The sequence below is a fragment of the Thalassophryne amazonica genome, chromosome 3 (genome assembly GCF_902500255.1).
Source record: "Thalassophryne amazonica chromosome 3, fThaAma1.1, whole genome shotgun sequence".
NCBI classification, from domain to species: domain Eukaryota; kingdom Metazoa; phylum Chordata; class Actinopteri; order Batrachoidiformes; family Batrachoididae; genus Thalassophryne; species Thalassophryne amazonica.
In genome coordinates this window covers 6,387,780-6,409,272 of record NC_047105.1, presented here as the reverse complement: position 1 = coordinate 6,409,272, position 21,493 = coordinate 6,387,780, and the positions used below count along the sequence as shown (strand labels likewise).

Here is a 21,493-nt window from a genome sequence, read left to right as displayed (position 1 = left end):
CCCCCTGCTTAAGCCAGTATATGTCCAGGCCCGTCTGAAGTTTGCCAGAGAGCATATGGATGATCCAGAAGAGGATTGGGAGAATATCATGTGGTCAGATGAAACCAAAATATAACCTTCTGGTAAAAACTCAACTCGTCATGTTTGGAGGAAGAAGAATGCTGAGTTGCATCCCAAGAACACCATATCTACTGTGAAGCATGGGGGTGGAAACATCATGCTTTGGGGCTGTTTTTCTGCAAAGGGGACAGGACGACTGAGCCGTGTTAAGCAAAGAATGAACAAGGCCATGTATCGTGAGATTTTAAGCCAAAACCTCCTTCCATCAATGAGAGCATTGACTATGCAACGTGGCTGGGTCTTCCAACATGACAATGATCCCAAACACACTGCTCAGGCAATGAAGGAGTGGCTCTGTAAAAAGCATTTCAAGATCCTGGAGGGGCCAAGCCAGTCTCCAGACCTCGACCCCACAGAAAATTTGTTGAGGGAGTTGAAAGTCCATGTTGCCCAGCGACAGCCCCAAAACATCACTGCTCTAGAGGAGATCTGCATGGAGGAATGGACCAAAATACCAGCTACAGTGTGTGCAAACCTGGTGAAGACTTACAGGAAACGTTTGACCTCTGTCATTGCCAACAAAGATTATGTTACAAAGTATTGAGTTGAACTTTCGTTATTGACCAAACACTTATTTTCCACCATAATTTACAAATAAATTCTTTAAAAATCCTACAATATGATTTCCTGGATTTTTTTTTCCTCATTTTGTCTCTCACAGTTAAAATGTACCTATGATGAAAATTACAGACCTCTCTCATCTTTCTAAGTAGGAGAACTTACACAATCAGGAGCTGAATAAATACTTTTTTACCCCATTCAATCAATCAATCAACTTTTTTCTTGTATAGCGCCAAATCACAACAAACAGTTGCCCCAAGGCGCTCCACATTGCAAGGCAAGGCCATACAATAATTATGAAACACAGTCTACGTCTAAAGCAACATAACCAAGGGATGGTCCAGGGTCACCCGATCCAGCCCTAACTATAAGCCTTAGCGAAAAGGAAAGTTTTAAGCCTAATCTTAAAAGTAGAGAGGGTATCTGTCTCCCTGATCTGAATTGGGAGCTGGTTCCACAGGAGAGGAGCCTGAAAGCTGAAGGCTCTGCCTCCCATTCTACTCTTACAAACCCTAGGAACTACAAGTAAGCCCGCAGTCTGAGAGCGAAGCGCTCTAATGGGGTAATATGGTACTACGAGGTCCCTAAGATAAGATGGGACCTGATTATTCAAAACCTTATAAGTAAGAAGAAGAATTTTAAATTCTGTTCTAGCATTAACAGGAAGCCAATGAAGGGAGGCCAACACGGGTGAGATATGCTCTCTCCTGCTAGTCCCCGTCAGTACTCTAGCTGCAGCATTCTGAACCAACTGAAGGCTTTTTAGGGAACTTTTAGGACAACCTGATAATAATGAATTACAATAGTCCAGCCTAGAGGAAATAAATGCATGAATTAGTTTTTCAGCATCACTCTGAGACAAGACCTTTCTGATTTTAGAGATATTGCGTAAATGCAAAAAGGCAGTCCTACATATTTGTTTAATATGCGCTTTGAATGACATATCCTGATCAAAAATAACTCCAAGATTTCTCACAGTATTACTAGAGATCAGGGAAATGCCATCCAGAGTAACAATCTGGTTAGACACCATGCTTCTAAGATTTGTGGGGCCAAGTACAATAACTTCAGTTTTATCTGAGTTTAAAAGCAGGAAATTAGAGGTCATCCATGTCTTTATGTCTGTAAGACAATCCTGCAGTTTAGCTAATTGGTGCGTATCCTCTGGCTTCATGGATAGATAAAGCTGGGTATCATCTGCGTAACAATGAAAATTTAAGCAATACCGTCTAATAATACTGCCCAAGGGAAGCATGTATAAAGTGAATAAAATTGGTCCTAGCACAGAACCTTGTGGAACTCCATAATTAACTTTAGTCTGTGAAGAAGATTCCCCATTTACATGAACAAACTGTAATCTATTAGACAAATATGATTCAAACCACCGCAGCGCAATGCCTTTAATACCTATGACATGCTCTAATCTCTGTAATAAAATTTTATGGTCAACAGTATCAAAAGCAGCACTGAGGTCCAACAGAACAAGCACAGAGATAAGTCCACTGTCCGAAGCCATAAGAAGATCATTTGTAACCTTCACTAATGCTGTTTCTGTACTATGATGAATTCTAAAACCTGACTGAAACTCTTCAAATAGACCATTCCTCTGCAGGTGATCAGTTAGCTGTTTTACAACTACCCTCTCAAGAATCTTTGAGAGAAAAGGAAGGTTGGAGATTGGCCTATAATTAGCTAAGATAGCTGGGTCAAGTGATGGCTTTTTAAGTAATGGTTTAATTACTGCCACCTTAAAGGCCTGTGGTACATAGCCAACTAACAAAGATAGATTGATCATATTTAAGATTGAAGCATTAAATACTGGTAGGACTTCCTTGAGCAGCCTGGCAGGAATGGGGTCTAATAAGCATGTTGATGGTTTGGATGAAGTAACTAATGAAAATAACTCAGACAGAACAATCGGAGAGAAAGAGTCTAACCAAATACCGGCATCACTGAAAGCAGCCAAAGATAACGATACATCTTTGGGATGGTTATGAGTAATTTTTTCTCTAATAGTCAAAATTTTGTTAGCAAAGAAAGTCATGAAGTCATTACTAGTTAAAGTTAATGGAATACTCAGCTCAATAGAGCTCTGACTCTGTCAGCCTGGCTACAGTGCTGAAAAGAAACCTGGGGTTGTTCTTATTTTCTTCAATTAGTGATGAGTAGAAAGATGTCCTAGCTTCACGAAGGGCTTTCTTATAGAGCAACAAACTCTTTTTCCAGGCTAAGTGAAGATCTTCTAAATTAGTGAGACGCCATTTCCTCTCCAACTTACGGGTTATCTGCTTTAAGCTACGAGTTTGTGAGTTATACCACGGAGTCAGACACTTCTGATTTAAAGCTCTCTTTTTCAGAGGAGCTACAGCATCCAAAGTTGTCTTCAATGAGGATGTAAAACTATTGACAAGATACTCTAACTCCCTTACAGAGTTTAGGTAGCTACTCTGCTCTGTGTTGGTATATGACATTAGAGAACATAAAGAAGGAATCATATCCTTAAACCTAGTTACAGCGCTTTCTGAAAGACTTCTAGTGTAATGAAACTTATTCCCCACTGCAGGGTAGTCCATCAGGGTAAATGTAAATGTTATTAAAAAATGATCAGACAAAAGGGAGTTTTCAGGGAATACTGTTAAGTCTTCTATTTCCATACCATAAGTCAGAACAAGATCTAAAATATGATTAAAGTGGTGGGTGGACTCATTTACTTTTTGAGCAAAGCCGATAGAGTCTAATAATAGATTAAATGCAGTGTTGAGGCTGTCATTCTCAGCATCTGTGTGGATGTTAAAATCGCCCACTATAATTATCTTATCTGAGCTAAGCACTAAGTCAGACAAAAGGTCTGAAAATTCACAGAGAAACTCACAGTAACGACCAGGTGGACGATAGATAATAACAAATAAAACTGGTTTTTGGGACTTCCAATTTGGATGGACAAGACTAAGAGACAAGCTTTCAAATGAATTAAAGCTCTGTCTAGGTTTTTGATTAATTAATAAGCTGGAATGGAAGATTGCTGCTAATCCTCCGCCCCGGCCCGTGCTACGAGCATTCTGACAGTTAGTGTGACTCGGGGGTGTTGACTCATTTAAACTAACATATTCATCCTGCTGTAACCAAGTTTCTGTTAGGCAGAATAAATCAATACGTTGATCAATTATTATATCATTTACCAACAGGGACTTAGAAGAAAGAGACCTAATGTTTAATAGACCACACTTAACTGTTTTAGTCTGTGGTGCAATTGAAGGTGCTATATTATTTTTTCTTTTTGAATTTTTATGCTTAAATAGATTTTTGCTAGTTATTGGTGGTCTGGGAGCAGGCACCGTCTCTACGGGGATGGGGTAATGAGGGGATGGCAGGGGGAGAGAAGCTGCAGAGAGGTGTATAAGACCACAGCTCTGCCTCCTGGTCCCAACGCTAGACAGTCACAGTTTGGAGGATCCCAAAAAATTGGCCAGATTTCTAGAAATGAGAGCTGCTCCCTCTAAAGTGGGATGGATGCCGTCTCTCCTAACAAGACCAGGTTTTCCCCAGAAGCTTTGCCAATTATCAATGAAGCCCACCTCATTTTTTGGACACCACTCAGACAGCCAGCAATTCAAGGAGAACATGCGGCTAAACATGTCACTCCCGGTCTGACTGGGGAGGGGCCCAGAGAAAACAACAGAGTCCGACATTGTTTTTGCAAAGTTACACACCGATTCAATGTTAATTTTAGTGACCTCCGATTGGCGTAACCGAGTGTCATTACTGCCGACGTGAATTACAATCTTACCAAATTTACGCTTAGCCTTAGCCAGCAATTTCAAATGTCCTTCGATGTCGCCTGCTCTGGCCCCCGGAAGACAATTGACAATGGTTGCTGGTGTCGCTAACTTCACATTTCTCAAAACAGAGTCGCCAATAACCAGAGTTTGATCCTCGGCGAGTGTATCGTCGAGTGGGGAAAAACGGTTAGAGATGTGAACGGGTTGACGGTGTACACGGGGCTTCTGTTTAGGGCTACGCTTCCTCCTCACAGTCACCCAGTCAGCCTGCCTTCCCGACTGCACGGGGTCTGCCAGGGGGGAACTAACGGCGGCTAAGCTACCTTGGTCCGCACCGACTACAGGGGCCTGGCTAGCTGTAGAATTTTCCACGGTGCGGAGCCGAGCCTCCAATTCGCCCAGCCTGGCCTCCAAAGCTACGAATAAGCTGCACTTATTACAAGTACCGTTACTGCTAAAAGAGGCCGAGGAATAACTAAACATTTCACACCCAGAGCAGAAAAGTACGGGAGAGACAGGAGAAGCCGCCATGCTAAAACGGCTAAGAGCTAGTAGCTACGCTAAGCTAGCGGATTCCCAAACAGGGAATCCGACACTAGACAGGCTGTGGAGCAGCACAGGTAACGCACGACAACAGTGCTAAAATAAAATAAAAATCCACTAGACAGGCTGTGGAGCAGCACAGGTAACGCACAACAACAGTGCTAAAAAATAAAATAAAATAAAAATAAAAATCCACTGGACAGGCTGTGGAGCAGCACAGGCAACGCACGACAACAGTGCTAAAACAAAATAAAAATCCACTAGACAGGCTGTGGAGCAGCACAGGTAACGCACGACAACAGTGCTAAAAAATAAAATAAAAATAAAAATCCACTGGACAGGCTGTGGAGCAGCACAGGCAACGCACGACAACAGTGCTAAAACAAAATAAAAATCCACTGGACAGGCTGTGGAGCAGCACAGGCAACGCACGACAACAGTGCTAAAACAAAATAAAAATCCACTGGACAGGCTGTGGAGCAGCACAGGTAACGCACGACAACAGTGCTAAAAAAATTAAATAAAAAAAAAAAATAAATAAAAAAATAAAAATCCACTGGACAGGCTGCGGAGCAGCACAGGTAACACACGACAACAGTGGTAAAAAATAAAATAAAAATCCACTAGACAGGCTGTGGAGCAGCACAGGTAACACACGACAACAGTGCTAAAAAAAAAAAAAAATCAAAATCAAAATCCACTGGACAGGCTGTGGAGCCATTGTAGCTGATCATTGTTTTCGCTCACCGCCGCTGCTAACACTGCGCCACGTTGGTGCAGTTTACGCTCGTCTTAGTCCCACTTATTAGTATTTATCAGAGCAGCTAACCTGAAGGTTTGGCATTACCTTGTCGTTGTCCCTCCTCTTGGACAGGCGGCTGTAGCGGTTGATAGCCGTGTCGTGATCTGCAGACACACAACCAGCAAAAAATATATTTACATGAACACAACCACAAAGCAACTATTCTAATAAGGAGTAACATGAAGGATTATTTTAACTCTAATGAGTGAACATTACGCTCCGTTATGCTCATGTTACATAACAGATGCAGCGCCATGGCATACTAGTGCATTCTCTAAGACCTGACCTATAGTTCAATCTAAAACAATCCCATAGTATAAAGTGTTCCAAAAACAGGTTTCCCAGTTTGTAGTTGGTTGAGAAACTAGACAGTACAAATAAATTCACTTTACATAAATGTCAACATAGTACTCAGGTAGCAACTGAGCTAGCCATCAATTAGCATAGTTCAGTCCCTACAATGAAGTGCCAGGCTCTGTATCTTACTCAAAAACATGTATTCTACCCTGTGAAAGCCATGGCTTTTGTTAAAGGGACTATCCTCCTAAAAGGCGCCTTTTCCACCACTTATTGTGAGTATGAACAGTTATTTTATCTAAGTTCTTAATTGGTCTGTCTCAGGAAAAATGCTTAAAGTGGCTTTATTTAACTAATTCTCATATAAATATTATATGCAACATTGGGACATTTGTGTTTTTGTTTTATCCAAAAGGTGCCTTTTCCACCACTTATTGTGAGTATGAACAGTTATTTTATCTAAGTTCTTAATTGGTCTGTCTCAGGAAAAATGTTTAAAATGGTTTTATTTAACTAATCCTCATATAAATACAAGTATTATAATGTTAAAGCTAGAACTGCTTGCACGTTTTGTATGAATATTTTTGGTACATTTCACACGTTATTAAGGTACTTACATTATTGGATGTAGGAGCCTGAACTCTCGCACAGTTATTCCCTTACTTTCTCCACTTTGGTATTATCTACACACAGCCAGTATCTGTGGTGTGTGCTTGTTGCTGCTTATTATAGTGGCTAGGGACTTAAACCCACCATTTTGCACAATGTTATTAACACACAATGTTAAATGTTTTCTTTGCATTCTGATCCTTCTGTTCCCCGAGGATCTAATCATACTTAAGCGAACAACAGAGCACCTGTATATCTATTTTGCCAAACATGGACATACTGTACAGCAATACTATCACATCTTAAGTTGTTATTCTGGTTTTCAGCATTTACTTTATTCAAATGATTGGTCTTGTATGTTAACTGGCCGTCTCTGCCTCCATCACATTAATATTTTGCAGTTTATGTAATAGCCATGAGTACATTAACTGTTATAAGTTATAATGTAAAGGGTCTCCATAGTCCAATTAAAAAAGAAAGCATTATTGCAACTCAAACAATCAAGGTGTCAGGTAGCATTTCTACAGGAAACACACTTGTCAAATGATGAACACGAAAAATTGAAAAAGTCTTGGGCTGATAAAATTTACTACTCATCACACTACTCTGGAAGGAAGGGGGGGGGGGGGGGGGTAGCCATATTAATACATAGCCAAATCAACTTTACTGAAACTCTGGTTCATAGAGATAGGGAGGACAGAATTATATTGGTGAATGGGATAATCGATGGGATAGCAGTATCATTTGTAAATGTATATGCTCCCAATGAAGATGTGCCTGGGTTTGTAAAATCAGTTTTTAATATGATTGCGGAGTATAGCTCTGGGCTTCTGATTTTGGGGGGGATTTTAAAAGTGTAATGTCAAATTTAGATCAACAACCTCTTTCTCAAACACCCATATCTAAAATGGGTAAAATGCTAAAAAACTAATCTGCAGAAGCTGCCATATTAGAAGCTGGACTAATATGCCGGGGTAAATTTCCAAAGGAGAGGAATTTTACCTTTTATTCAAACAGACACGCATCTTACTCACAAACTGATCACTTTTTTACCACTAAAGCTGAACTATACAGAATTGAAGATATAATATTGCCCATCACAATTTCTGATCATGCCCCTGTTGTGCTCCAGTGGGATATAGGACTGACCCCTTCATCCAAGCAATGGAGACTGAATGCCTCTCTTCTTAACAATAAGGAATTCATCGCTCTTATTAAAACAGAGTTTAATAATTATTTAGATATAAATAGAACACCGGAGACATCTCCAATTATGCTGTGGGATTGTGCAAAGGCTTATTTACAAGGCTGCATTATTTCCTATGCAAAAAAAAAAAAAAAAAAAAAAAAAGACAAAAGGCGGCCAAACAGCAAGAATTAGATGATAAAATAAGAGAATTGGAATCCAAACATAAACAGAGGAGAGCACCCAACATCTTGAACGATCTGAATATATCTCGCAGGGAGCTTCAAGACTTACTATCAGAAAAAACTGAGGGAAACCTGCGCTTTGCAAAGCAACAGTATTATGAAAATGGGAATAGAGCAAGTACACTCTTAGCCTTCAGACTTAGAAAACAGCAGTCTTCAAAGGTAGTTCAAAAGCTAAAATTAGGTCATAAATCTATTATAAAACCAAGAGAGATAGCAGAGACATTTGCTGAGTTCTATAAAGTGATAATGATACTTGTTCCGACGAGGCTAGTATAGCAAACTATTTACACAATATAAATGTCCCTGAATTACCCGAGGTAGTAGCTAAAGAACTGGATGAGCCAATTCAAGTAGGGGAAATAAAACAAGTTATCACAACCCTTAAGAATAATAAATGTCCCGGCCCGGATGGCTTCATAAATGAATTTTTTAAAATGTTTTAGGGATATTCTTACCCCCCTTTACTGGATGCATACCACTATGCTCTTGAAACAAAAACAATGGCGCCATCTTGGTCTGAAGCCATGATAGTAGTATTACATAAAGACAGCAAGGACCCTACCGACTGCAGTTCATATAGGCCATTATCTATGCTCAACGGAGATGTACGCATTCTCACAGCTATTCTTGCTAGACGATTAAATGATATAACACAAATCATACATCCAGATCAAACCGGGTTTATTGCTGGGAGGCACTATGGAAATAATTTACGGTGAGTATTAAATATTATATCTCAACAGAAAGAGAATGAAGTAACAACAGCTATAATTTCCTTAGATGCCCAAAAAGCATTTGATCGCGTGTCATGAAAATATCTAATTCAGACATTAAAGAGGTTTAAATTTGTGCCTAAATTTGTAGATCGGATACACACAATTTACTCGTCCCCACAGGCAGCTGTCAGAGTAAATGGTGTTAGATCATCATGTTTCAATTTAGAGCGCGGATGTAGGCAGGGGTGCCCACTGTCGCCCCTTTTATTCGCAATTAGCGTTGAACCAATGGCCCAATTCATCAGGGACGATGATGACATTAAGGGAATTCTGATTGGCACAGAGGAACATAAAATCTCACTCTACGCTGATGATGTTCTATTATATCTGACAGAACCTGCAACATCAATACCACACTTGAAGGGAATGATTTATGAATGCAGTTATTTTTGTGGTTATAAAATAAATGTTGATAAGACAGAAGCAATGGATATCAATAGCAGCATCACCCTTGGCGTAAAGCGACAAAGTGGTTTTAGGTGGCCTAAAGAGGGTATTAAGTACTTAGGCATTAATATTCCTCTCTCTCTACATGATTTGTTTCACGTCAATTATAGTAAAATTCTAGACAATTAAAAATGATCTAGAGCGGTGGTCAGCGTTACCTCTCTCTTTTCTTGGTCGCATAGATACTATCCGTATGAATGTTCTCCCAAGATTGATGTATTTGTTCCAAATGCTACCAATAATAATACCAAAGTCCACATTTGTTGAATTGGATAAAATTATCTCAAAATTTATTTGGCAAGATAAGCGCCCTCGCATAAAATTTAAAACACTCCAACGAACCAAAGTAAAAGGGGGGCTCAATCTTCCTGTGCTAAAATACTATTTCTGAGCAGCTCAATTAAAGCCATTGATATCATGGATTCAAAGTGATAACCATACACAATGTTTGGACATTGAACAAACAATGTGCTCTGTACCATTAATGGTTTTACCTTTTTTAGATGTTTCAATGAAGGGTTTGTCATTGTGGACGAGAAACACCCTTAATATTTGGAATAAAGTACGAGTTGCATTTAAGTTACCAAGAGCTCTCTCAATCCTAACAAGTATTGGACACATGAAATCCTTTACACCGAATATTCTTAATAACATTTACATTTACTCTGATGGACTACCCAGCAGTGGGGAATAAGTTTCATTACACTAGAAGTCTTTCAGAAAGCGCTGTAACTAGGTTTAAGGATATGATTCCTTCTTTATGTTCTCTAATGCCATATACCAACACAGTGCAGAGTAGCTACCTAAACTCTGTAAGTGAGATAGAGTATCTCGTCAATAGTTTTACATCCTCATTGAAGACAACTTTGGATGCTGTAGCTCCTCTAAAAAAGAGAGCTTTAAATCAGAAGTGCCTGACTCCGTGGTATAACTCACAAACTCGTAGCTTAAAGCAGATAACCCGCAAGTTGGAGAGGAAATGGCGTCTCACTAATTTAGAAGATCTTCACTTAGCCTGGAAAAAGAGTCTGTTGCTCTATAAAAAAGCCCTCCGTAAAGCTAGGACATCTTTCTACTCATCACTAATTGAAGAAAATAAGAACAACCCCAGGTTTCTTTTCAGCACTGTAGCCAGGCTGACAAAGAGTCAGAGCTCTATTGAGCTGAGTATTCCATTAACTTTAACTAGTAATGACTTCATGACTTTCTTTGCTAACAAAATTTTAACTATTAGAGAAAAAATTACTCATAACCATCCCAAAGACGTATCGTTATCTTTGGCTGCTTTCAGTGATGCCTGTATTTGGTTAGACTCTTTCTCTCCGATTGTTCTGTCTGAGTTATTTTCATTAATTACTTCATCCAAACCATCAACATGTTTATTAGACCCCATTCCTACCAGGCTGCTCAAGGAAGCCCTACCATTATTTAATGCTTCGATCTTAAATATGATCAATCTATCTTTGTTAGTTGGCTATGTACCACAGGCTTTTAAGGTGGCAGTAATTAAACCATTACTTAAAAAGCCATCACTTGACCCAGCTATCTTAGCTAATTATAGGCCAATCTCCAACCTTCCTTTTCTCTCAAAAATTCTTGAAAGGGTAGTTGTAAAACAGCTAACTGATCATCTGCAGAGGAATGGTCTATTTGAAGAGTTTCAGTCAGGTTTTAGAATTCATCATAGTACAGAAACAGCATTAGTGAAGGTTACAAATGATCTTCTTATGGCCTCGGACAGTGGACTCATCTCTGTGCTTGTTCTGTTAGACCTCAGTGCTGCTTTTGATACTGTTGACCATAAAATTTTATTACAGAGATTAGAGCATGCCATAGATATTAAAGGCACTGCGCTGCGGTGGTTTGAATCATATTTGTCTAATAGATTACAATTTGTTCATGTAAATGGGGAATCTTCTTCACAGACTAAAGTTAATTATGGAGTTCCACAAGGTTCTGTGCTAGGACCAATTTTATTTACTTTATACATGCTTCCCTTAGGCAGTATTATTAGACGGTATTGCTTAAATTTTCATTGTTACGCAGATGATACCCAGCTTTATCTATCCATGAAGCCAGAGGACACACACCAATTAGCTAAACTGCAGGATTGTCTTACAGACATAAAGACATGGATGACCTCTAATTTCCTGCTTTTAAACTCAGATAAAACTGAAGTTATTGTACTTGGCCCCACAAATCTTAGAAACATGGTGTTTAACCAGATCCTTACTCTGGATGGCATTACCCTGACCTCTAGTAATACTGTGAGAAATCTTGGAGTCATTTTTGATCAGGATATGTCATTCAAAGCGCATATTAAACAAATATGTAGGACTGCTTTTTTGCATTTACGCAATATCTCTAAAATCAGAAAGGTCTTGTCTCAGAGTGATGCTGAAAAACTAATTCATGCATTTATTTCCTCTAGGCTGGACTATTGTAATTCATTATTATCAGGTTGTCCTAAAAGTTCCCTAAAAAGCCTTCAGTTAATTCAAAATGCTGCAGCTAGAGTACTGACGGGGACTAGAAGGAGAGAGCATATCTCACCCATATTGGCCTCTCTTCATTGGCTTCCTGTTAATTCTAGAATAGAATTTAAAATTCTTCTTCTTACTTATAAGGTTTTGAATAATCAGGTCCCATCTTATCTTAGGGACCTCGTAGTACCATATCACCCCAATAGAGCGCTTCGCTCTCAGACTGCAGGCTTACTTGTAGTTCCTAGGGTTTGTAAGAGTAGAATGGGAGGCAGAGCCTTCAGCTTTCAGGCTCCTCTCCTGTGGAACCAGCTCCCAATTCAGATCAGGGAGACAGACACCCTCTCTACTTTTAAGATTAGGCTTAAAACTTTCCTTTTTGCTAAAGCTTCTAGTTAGGGCTGGATCGGGTGACCCTGAACCATCCCTTAGTTATGCTGCTATAGACATAGACTGCTGGGGGGTTCCCATGATGCACTGTTTCTTTCTCTTTTTGCTCTGTATGCACCACTCTGCATTTAATCATTAGTGATCGATCTCTGCTCCCCTCCACAGCATGTCTTTTTCCTGGTTCTCTCCCTCAGCCCCAACCAGTCCCAGCAGAAGACTGCCCCTCCCTGAGCCTGGTTCTGCTGGAGGTTTCTTCCTGTTAAAAGGGAGTTTTTCCTTCCCACTGTAGCCAAGTGCTTGCTCACAGGGGGTCGTTTTGACCGTTGGGGTTTTACATAATTATTGTATGGCCTTGCCTTACAATATAAAGCGCCTTGGGGCAACTGTTTGTTGTGATTTGGCGCTATATAAAAAAAATTGATTGATTGATTGATTGAATATCCTAGACCAGGGGTGGCCAAGTTCGGTCCTCGAGATCCACCTTCCTGACACTTAGTTGTCTCCCTGCTCCAACACACCTGAATCCAATGAAAGACTCGTTAGCAGACTTTTAATGAGCCTTTCATTGGATTCAGGTGTGTTGGAGCAGGGAGACAACTAAGAGTGTCAGGAAGGTGGCTCTCGAGGACCGAACTTGGCCACCCCTGTCCTAGACAAAGGTTTTGCAAAATGGGCTGACCAGGGATTGGTGTTTATTCATAATCTGATTGATAAAAATAACCTTATGTCATTTGAAGAACTATGTAGGCATTTCCAACTCCAGAAACCAGATTTCTTTAGGTATCTACAGTTGCGCTCTTTTTTGACCACACATAGAGAATGGGAAAGAGTGTTAAACCCCACACCGATATAAAACTTCCTATCTCAATTCCAAAAAGGTGAAGGGGATAAGAAACTGATAAAGTTATATAGGGTATTTTTGTCAATGGGTCAGCATAAGCCTACTCAAACAAAACGAAGATGGGAGGCAGAGACGACCAAAACCATCTCTGATGAAATGTGGGAGGAAGCATGGGCAGTGGCTCACAAAACTACAAATTCCAATAAATGGCGGGAGTTTAAATGGAAGATTCTTAGCAGATATTTTAGGACACCAGATATAGTTGCTAAGATGGACCCCAATGTACCAAGCTTGTGTTGGAGAAACTGCAGTACAGCAATACCTAACCATACACACATCTTCTGGACATGCCCTAAACTAAAAAACTTTTGGGATGAGGTGTACAGGGCTCTAAACCAGATTTTTGAAGCGGTCATACCAAAGGATGTTACAGTTGTGATACTTGGCATTGTTCCGGAAGAGGTGCAGGGAGGGTCTAAATCATCTCTTAAACATCCTCCTTACAGCAGCTTGAAGTGTATTACAATTAAGTGGATGCAATTAGAGCCACCCACCTACAATATTTGGGTCCAAAAAGTAAGGGAACTTTACCAAATGGAAAAGATAACATACATGTTAAGACTCCAAAAGCCTATTTTTGCTGCATGGTGGGGTCGTGCAGAAGCCTTATTCATGTAAACCCACAACTTGTATACCTAAATTGCTCCTTCTTGGATGTTGTGTTGGCAGTGCCTTGGTACCCCCATTCATTTTCCCTCTGGATGTTGTGATGCTGAAACCATGTATACTTTCCTGTAAAATCTGATTGTGATGTTTATTTTATGGCATGTTTCAACGAAGTGCTATGACTAAGGTAACATATATTACTGACGTATGATTGTGTGATATGCTGTTATGAAAAGATTCAATAAAAAATTTAAGTTCTAAAAAAAAAAAAAACGTATTCTGTCACCGTTTATCATGTAACAGTGAATGATGATGACACGTTTATGAACGATTATCATCACCAACAACACAACAGCAAGTCCTACACAAAGTCACTACGCCACTGCTCTTAATTACACGACATCATACGTTCCTCTCAAGTGCCTTTTATGTACAGCCTCTGAAATTCAGATTATTATAAAGTCAGATTATGCAGGCTTGAGCTGCAATATATGCATCATCCACAGAGGGCAAGAGAAGCAGATAGCAGCATAATGATGAAAGCGGTACGGAAAAGTGGATACTTGGCAGGAGCCCAGCCCGAACCTCCTGTGCAGTTAAATGAAGCAAACACGGAAATGGCAAATTTTGCAGTTCCTTGAATGCCCAATTGAGGTTGGCAACCAACGCAAGTAACTCTCTGCAGATCCCCATGTTAAAATGTCCAACTTCACAGTAGTAAGAAATGTTTCTATAGCGAGTTTTACAGTTTGTCCATGTGTATATACACAGGGTGAACACAAAAACAGGCCCTGGTTTCAAATATTTATAATATCAAAAGTGACATGAATAATTTTACAAAAGACAAAAAAAAACTTGCGTTTCTGCAACTGTAGATATCAAAATTGTAATATATATATATATATATATATATATATATATATATATATATACACACACATACATACATACATACACACACAGACCTTATTTCACTACTTCAGTGTAAGACAAAATTAATTAGTTTGTCCACTCTTTAAAAAAAAAAAAAAAAACTAAAATTTACAAGCATCTACATTGTACAGCATGAAGACTTTAAGGCAGAGGTCTCAAACCGATTCCAGAAAGGGCCATGAGGGTGCAGATTTTCTGTGCAACCACCTCCTCCACTAGGTGATTTAGCTGATAAACTGATTCCATCTGCTCAATGTGATGATGTTAATCAGTGACATCACCTGGTGGAGTGGGTGGTTGCACAGAAAACCTGCACTCTCTTGGCACCTTCTGGAATCAGTTTGAGACTTCTAGTTTAAGGTCATAAGACTGATAGAAACTGAAACGAGGAAGTTCAAAGACACTGCAAAACATTCTTTGATGACAAGTTTGAAATTAAACCCAACAACAACAAAAAAAGCACATTTCCAAAAAGTAACATTTCAAAATAAAAGACAGATAACCAAAATTAGTGCTCCAATCTCACCATCACTGGCTATCTGGAAGACCTCCTTCAGTGTCAGAATCTCTGCAGAGAGATGGACAAACAAGGACGTCAGCCATGTTGCCACAGTTACTTTGAAAAAGTAATCCAATTACTGGTTACTCCTTGAAATATAACTTAGTTACTTTACTGATTACTAAATTCTAAAAGTAAATAATTTAGATTACTATTTACATTAAGCAGCTGCTGACAACACCCCCCAACATGAAAATGATAACCCGTTTTGCCAAGAGTCACTTTTTAAAACACCCTTTCTTGACTTCAATGAACATAAATACTTTTTATAAAAAATAAAATAAAGACATGCTTCTTGACCTCATATTTGAAGTGTACGTGACACTAAATGTTTTTTAGTATTTAAGATGAAAATTAAAACAGTTTGAAATTTATCCTTTCCTGGTACGCAGTTACTGAAGAGATAAATATTCAGATTTTGAACTGCACATCACTAAAAACCAGGAACTTCCGGGCGAGTCCCAAACTCTGAGAAGGAGGAAGTGACATCAGCACGAGAACCATTATCTTAATAGCCCCATTAATGTATGGATTTTTTACAGGCTTCTGACAGCCCCGTCTCCACCGAATGGTTCGGGTCGGAGCTGCACTGTGTTTTCGGTGTCAGAACGGTTAATTCTCGCAGGCAGAATCCTTTTGATTGGCAGATGGAACACCTGTATTGATGAGTGTGCACACACGGTGTCTGTAGCTTCTCCACTTGAAACGGAGGCAAAACTGAGTATTTTCACATTATTTTATTGTTTTGTTGATCATGGGATAATTGTCTCGTACAGACTGAGACATTGGGCCTCATGTATCAATGTTGCGCACTTGTGGCGTAAATTTACGGCGTAAACTTGAAATACACCAAAGTCGCCGTGACATGTATCAAGCAGTGCACACCTGCCCATTTCTGGCGTACGCCTGACGTGATCTTGATAAATGCGGCGGGTGGAAACAATCGTAATTATAATAAACACGCCCATAAATATTCAGACTCTGCTTCAGACACACCCTCATTTTACGACATGGAAGCCGGAAAGACGGCAATGAAAAAGAACTCCACCAATCACGACGCGTGCCAATAGAGCGTCAAAAGCGGCTGTCGTATCAATTGTTTTGTAGTATATAATCAATAAAGTGTTACAGTGGTACCTCATTAATCGCTGGAGTTACATTCTAAAAAAATAGCCCGTAATACGCGAAACCGCGACGTAGTCAGCGTTATTTTTTACAATTATTATAGACGTTTCAAAGCTGTAAAACCCCTCACTACACAGTTTATACACTTTCTCAATCAGGCATGAACATTTTCTCACTTTTCTCTCGTATGTAAACACTCTCTCGTATGTAAACACTCTCAAAGTTCAAACCTTAGTAGGAAAATACCAAACTGTTTTCAGGCCCAAACATTTGTTTGAGAAATAAAAATAGAACGTTTTCCTATAAATAATTATGATGGCATTTAGAACTAATGAATTAATTTTAACTATCAACAAACGAGATCGGACACATAAGAAATTATTAATAGTGACTGACCAGTATTTCACAGATCGCTCCTTTGTGTCCTGACGCTGCGCCTTTTCCCACTCACACCTCGCTGCAGCAGGTGTTTGTTTCCGTGTGACAAACACAGTTATGAGTAGTTGTTAGCGCTCTTTTCTCTTCTGGGCAACAAGATTCTTATAAACAGATACGCAGAACACAGAACACTGTAAAAAAAAAAAAGGCATGCAAAATTGGACTAAATACTCCGCGAGACTCCGAGGCCATGACAGGTGAACGGCGTTATAGCGAGAGACCACTGTATTCTCTTTTCACGTCAATAATTCTTGACATGTGGATATTTGCTCGCTCAATTAATAAGACATGCCTAATCTTTCAGATTTCTTTATTTTTTTTAAATGTATTTCTGTATTTATTTTATTGTGACAACTGAATGGAGACGACAAAACGTGGTTGCAGCATGGGCGAATTAAGGGAATGACGAAACTACAGTTATTATCAATTTCATAGTCTAAAACGATCACACCACATGAAGTTAAGCTCAGCGCTTTCTTTGCAGTAACGCTGTGGCCACGGATCGTGCTCCATAACAATCCCGCAAAGGTGGGATTTGTATTGATTATTATGTAGTATAATCAGTAAAGTGTTATTTATGTAACATATGCATTGATTTGTATAATGGCACTGTTAATCATGTTGATCATCTTCATTTTTATGTGGATTCCAGCGCTGGTTCATTTTGGTGTATAATTTATGCCACCTCTCGACCTGGTGTATATTTTCAGCACAGCGTATGCCAACAACCACATTGATAAATGCCAAGTAGCGCAGCCGTTTTGGCGTACACCCCATATACGCTCAAATATCGCCGTATGCAACGTTGATACATGAGGCCCAGTATGTGCAGATGAGGCGATGCGAGTCTTTCAATTTGCAGCAGAACAAGAGGAGGATCCCATAATAGTAAAGACTCAATCCATCAGCCGCAATTAACCAATTACAGCTGGCGCTGTAATATGGCACCAAACAAATGAACTTTTCTTCAGCCAGGACATAAGTCCCACAGCTGCTTCAGAATCACCTTCAGACTGAACTAAAAAAATAAATAAAAATAAAAATAAAAAAAATATCCGAAGACAGCTCAACCACCCTCATGTTTACAATTGATTTGGGCTTAAATCAGCAGATCCGTTCTGGTGATGATGTAACAATATGGTCGCGGCTGAGGGCTGAAATAGAGCGCAGGTTTCAGACAGCTGTTTTTCCTTCACCTGCGCACTTATCAACTTTTATTGTTCAGGATTTTTTAAATATTAACATTTCATCATATTTAGTGATTATTTGTGCACATTTTTTGGTGTCACCTACACTTTAACTGTTGACAGCACTGTAACGGTAAAACACCATTCTAACCTACATTGTTGATAAATAAGTATTAAATTCTTTCTAACATTTAAATTATTTCTAAACATTTTAGTTGTTGAAATCATCATCATCATTATACGTAGTAGTATGAAAAAAAAATGTCTTCAAAAGTGGACCTTTAATTTCGGGGGAGTTGTGCCCCCCCCACGCCCCCTTTCCATCTAGATTCACCCATGGAGGGTCATGTGAGCAGGAAGAATTGATAACATGCATTTATGGAGAAAGAGCGACCACACTGACAGGTAAAGTATCAGCGTTGTGTTTATGTCATGTCATCCTGAGAAAGAGACTTTAGGTGCATTTGGGTGAAAAAAAAACAAACCAAAACAAACAAACAAACAAAAAAAAAAGTATTTGTTGTCAAAGTGTTGCAAATCTTCAGCGAGGACACACAGAGCAGCTCAGAGTTTTAAATAAAAAATAAAAAAATAAAAAATAATAATAATAATCACTCGGTGCAGGTGTGCAGCCGTCACCACACAGAGACGACAGCTGTTTTTCAACTCTGAGCTGGATGAAAATCTGACAGTATGAATGGTAAATGGACTGCATTTATATAGCGCTTTTCCATCTGTATCAGACGCTCAAAGCGCTTTACAATTATGGCTCACATTCACCCCGATGTCAGGGTGCTGCCATACAAGGCGCTCACTACACACCGGGAGCAATAGCGAATTAAAGGCCTTGCCCAAGAGCCCTTAGTGATTTTCCAGTCAGGTGGGGATTTGAACTGAGGATCTTCTGGTCTCAAGCCCAACACCTTAACCACTAGACCATCACCTCCCCTGAAACGCTAAGTGGGCGAAGTGGGCAGTTCAGCGAACCTCCGACTCCCACCTCCGGGCCAGGTTAACACGGCGATCGACCCACAATACAAAAATAATATTAACGCACACTGACTTGGAGCAGTAACTTTACTCTGATTACTGATTTGGAAAGATTAACACGTTCGATTACTCATTACTGAAAAAAGTGGTCAGATTAGAGTAACATTACTTGTCGCGCTGATCAGCTGTTTGTCATTTGTGCTGATCAGGGCGGAACTGTCGGCCGGTGAGCGCGCGTACCCGGGCTCTTTATAGGGGCGGACTTTATTCATACCGGATGTTACTGTAGCGACAAATAGTGGTTGTGGGGCGAGTTTTAAGTTATGCTCATTCCGATTGACTTTAAACAATTGCGCGTGTACCCGCAAACAATCTGTGAAAGGCAGCCGGTAAGATTTTTGTGTATTAATATGATCACACTGTTGGGCGTCTTTACTTCTGCCCCACGTCGCTACTCGCGCTTGTGAAGGTGCTGTAGGCAACATGGGGCGTTGTTCGTGTGTAGTTTGGATGGGACGATTCGTAGATACTTGTTTGTACGAAAGGGGATTTTTTGTGTATGTGGTATGGGCGTGAATATTCACTTAAATTCACGTGCATTGAAGCTGCAAGCTGCTTGGCTGCGGGCTTATGTTTTTAAATTATGATTTTTGATTGTTACTTTATAGTTTGATAATATAAGCTGCTGATTATTTATTGTGTAATGAGTAATTTGTTCAATCGTGTGGCTGCATCAATCAGTAATGATAATGAGGACAATAATTTGGTGTTGGCGGTTTTTATATGTATTTTAGGAAATGAAATTGATTAAATGATAAGGTACGTGTCGCTAAATTAATTTAAGTTAGTTATTTGGAAATGGTTTATGGTATATTATATTTACAGTTGTGTATGTATGTGTGTTTTAAGGTTTTTTACCTGGTGGCATCAAAGCAAAACCCAATAAACAAGAAGTGGGAAATGTTACAGCGTCATCTGAGTAAAACATCTGCTGCATGATTAAGGAATTGCGGGTGAAATCCCTGTCGAGCGTGGGGCGCAGTAAAATAAGGAATAACGCTCGACAGTAAAAAAAACCGACTGCCAGTCATCAGCAAAATAAAAACAACGTCTAAGCTCCAGCCCAAAGTTTAAGCTCCAGCTAAAATAATGTCGGAATCAAAAGGTTTGCAACAGCTAAAGACCAACAGGACCACCGCTAAGAGGCAATTTTCTAGACTAGCTAACTCAATTGCAAGATCATGTAAGAGCATGTCCGTGGATGAGCTGCAGGATGCTTTTACCAAGATTGCAGTAGAAGCAGACAAAGTGATTGACGCAAATGACGATCTAGAGGCGGCTCTGTCAGAAACTTGGGATAAAGAGGGTGGATCTGCTTTGAAGCGGGAACAGTGTGAAGACATTAAGAGTACTGCAAGTGTGTGCGAACAGCGATTGGAGGAGGAGCAAAGTAGGATTCGACATATGATTTGGAGCAATTTTGGGCACTCTGAGTTATCCACTGCACTAGAGTTGGCTGAAGCTGAGTATGAGAGATCCTCGGCCCATGCTGCAGACATGAGGATGGAAGCATATGAGTATATGCTAAGTCAACTGGAGACTCGTGTCAAAGCGGCAAAGGAGGCGCATCATAAGTGGAGCCGGTGGGCCCCTTCTGCGGTGAGGGAGGATCTTCAGCAGAGAATTAAGGAAGTCGAGATTTGTGCAGCTAAGCTGTCTTCAGAAAAGGTTTTCCTGATTCAGGCAAGGGTGGAAAACGAAGTGCAAAGAGTCTATGACCCCTGTTCACAGGCACCTGCAATTAAGCTGAGACCTGCTGCCCTTCCCCGATTTGATGGCAACAAGAGGAGCTTTTATAGTTGGCGCAAAGACTGGGAAGCACTCCAGAGGCAAGGGGAACCTACTGGTTCGAAAGAGGTCAAGAAGTTCCAGTTGCTTGACAGTTTGGAGGAAAAGGTGGCAAGAGACCTGCGGCTATCTACGTGTGCTACTGCAGAAGATATATTTCGAGTTTTAGAGAATCGCTTTGGAAACAAAACAGCCATAGCTCTGGAAATAGTGGAGGAGCTGCAGGCTCTGCCCCCAGTGAAGGGTCACCAGCCTCGGAGAATTGTGGATCTCATAAGGGTGATTGAGAAAGCCTTGAGTGACCTAAGTGAGCTGGGTGACATAGGGGCTTTAAGGAATCCACTAATGACAAAGTCGCTGGAAAGTAAGTTGCCAGACTTGTTAAAAAAGGAGTGGCTTTTGTTTGTTGCGGAGAAGAGGTGTGAAGAGCCGCAAAGGGACCGCTTTGAGATGCTACTCGCATTTCTAAAAGGTCAAGAGCAAATTTATGAGGAATTGGAACAGTTGAAAGACGAGGAATTCCTAAGAAGGGAACAAAGAGTTCAACTAAAGCTCGCCAGGACAAAGGCAACAAGGACAGGAAACCCCCACGGAGGCTGCATTGTCTGTGGGGAGAATGGTCACAAGCGACGCTTGTATCGGTGCAAAAGGTTTAAATCTCTCAG

General features: G+C 40.1%; 1 protein-coding gene across 2 annotated transcripts in view; it reads right to left on the bottom strand.

Moving 5' to 3' along the window:
* Positions 1-21,493, bottom strand: part of appl1 (adaptor protein, phosphotyrosine interaction, PH domain and leucine zipper containing 1) — a 72,527-nt gene that overhangs the window by 35,172 nt on the left and 15,862 nt on the right. For both annotated transcript variants that reach the window (XM_034165241.1, XM_034165232.1), the window contains exons 6-7: positions 15,208-15,249; positions 5,851-5,909 (exon numbers count right to left, since the gene is read on the bottom strand). In XM_034165241.1, the coding sequence (XP_034021132.1) occupies positions 5,851-5,909; positions 15,208-15,249 (101 nt within the window). The remainder of the gene's footprint in view (positions 1-5,850; positions 5,910-15,207; positions 15,250-21,493) is intronic.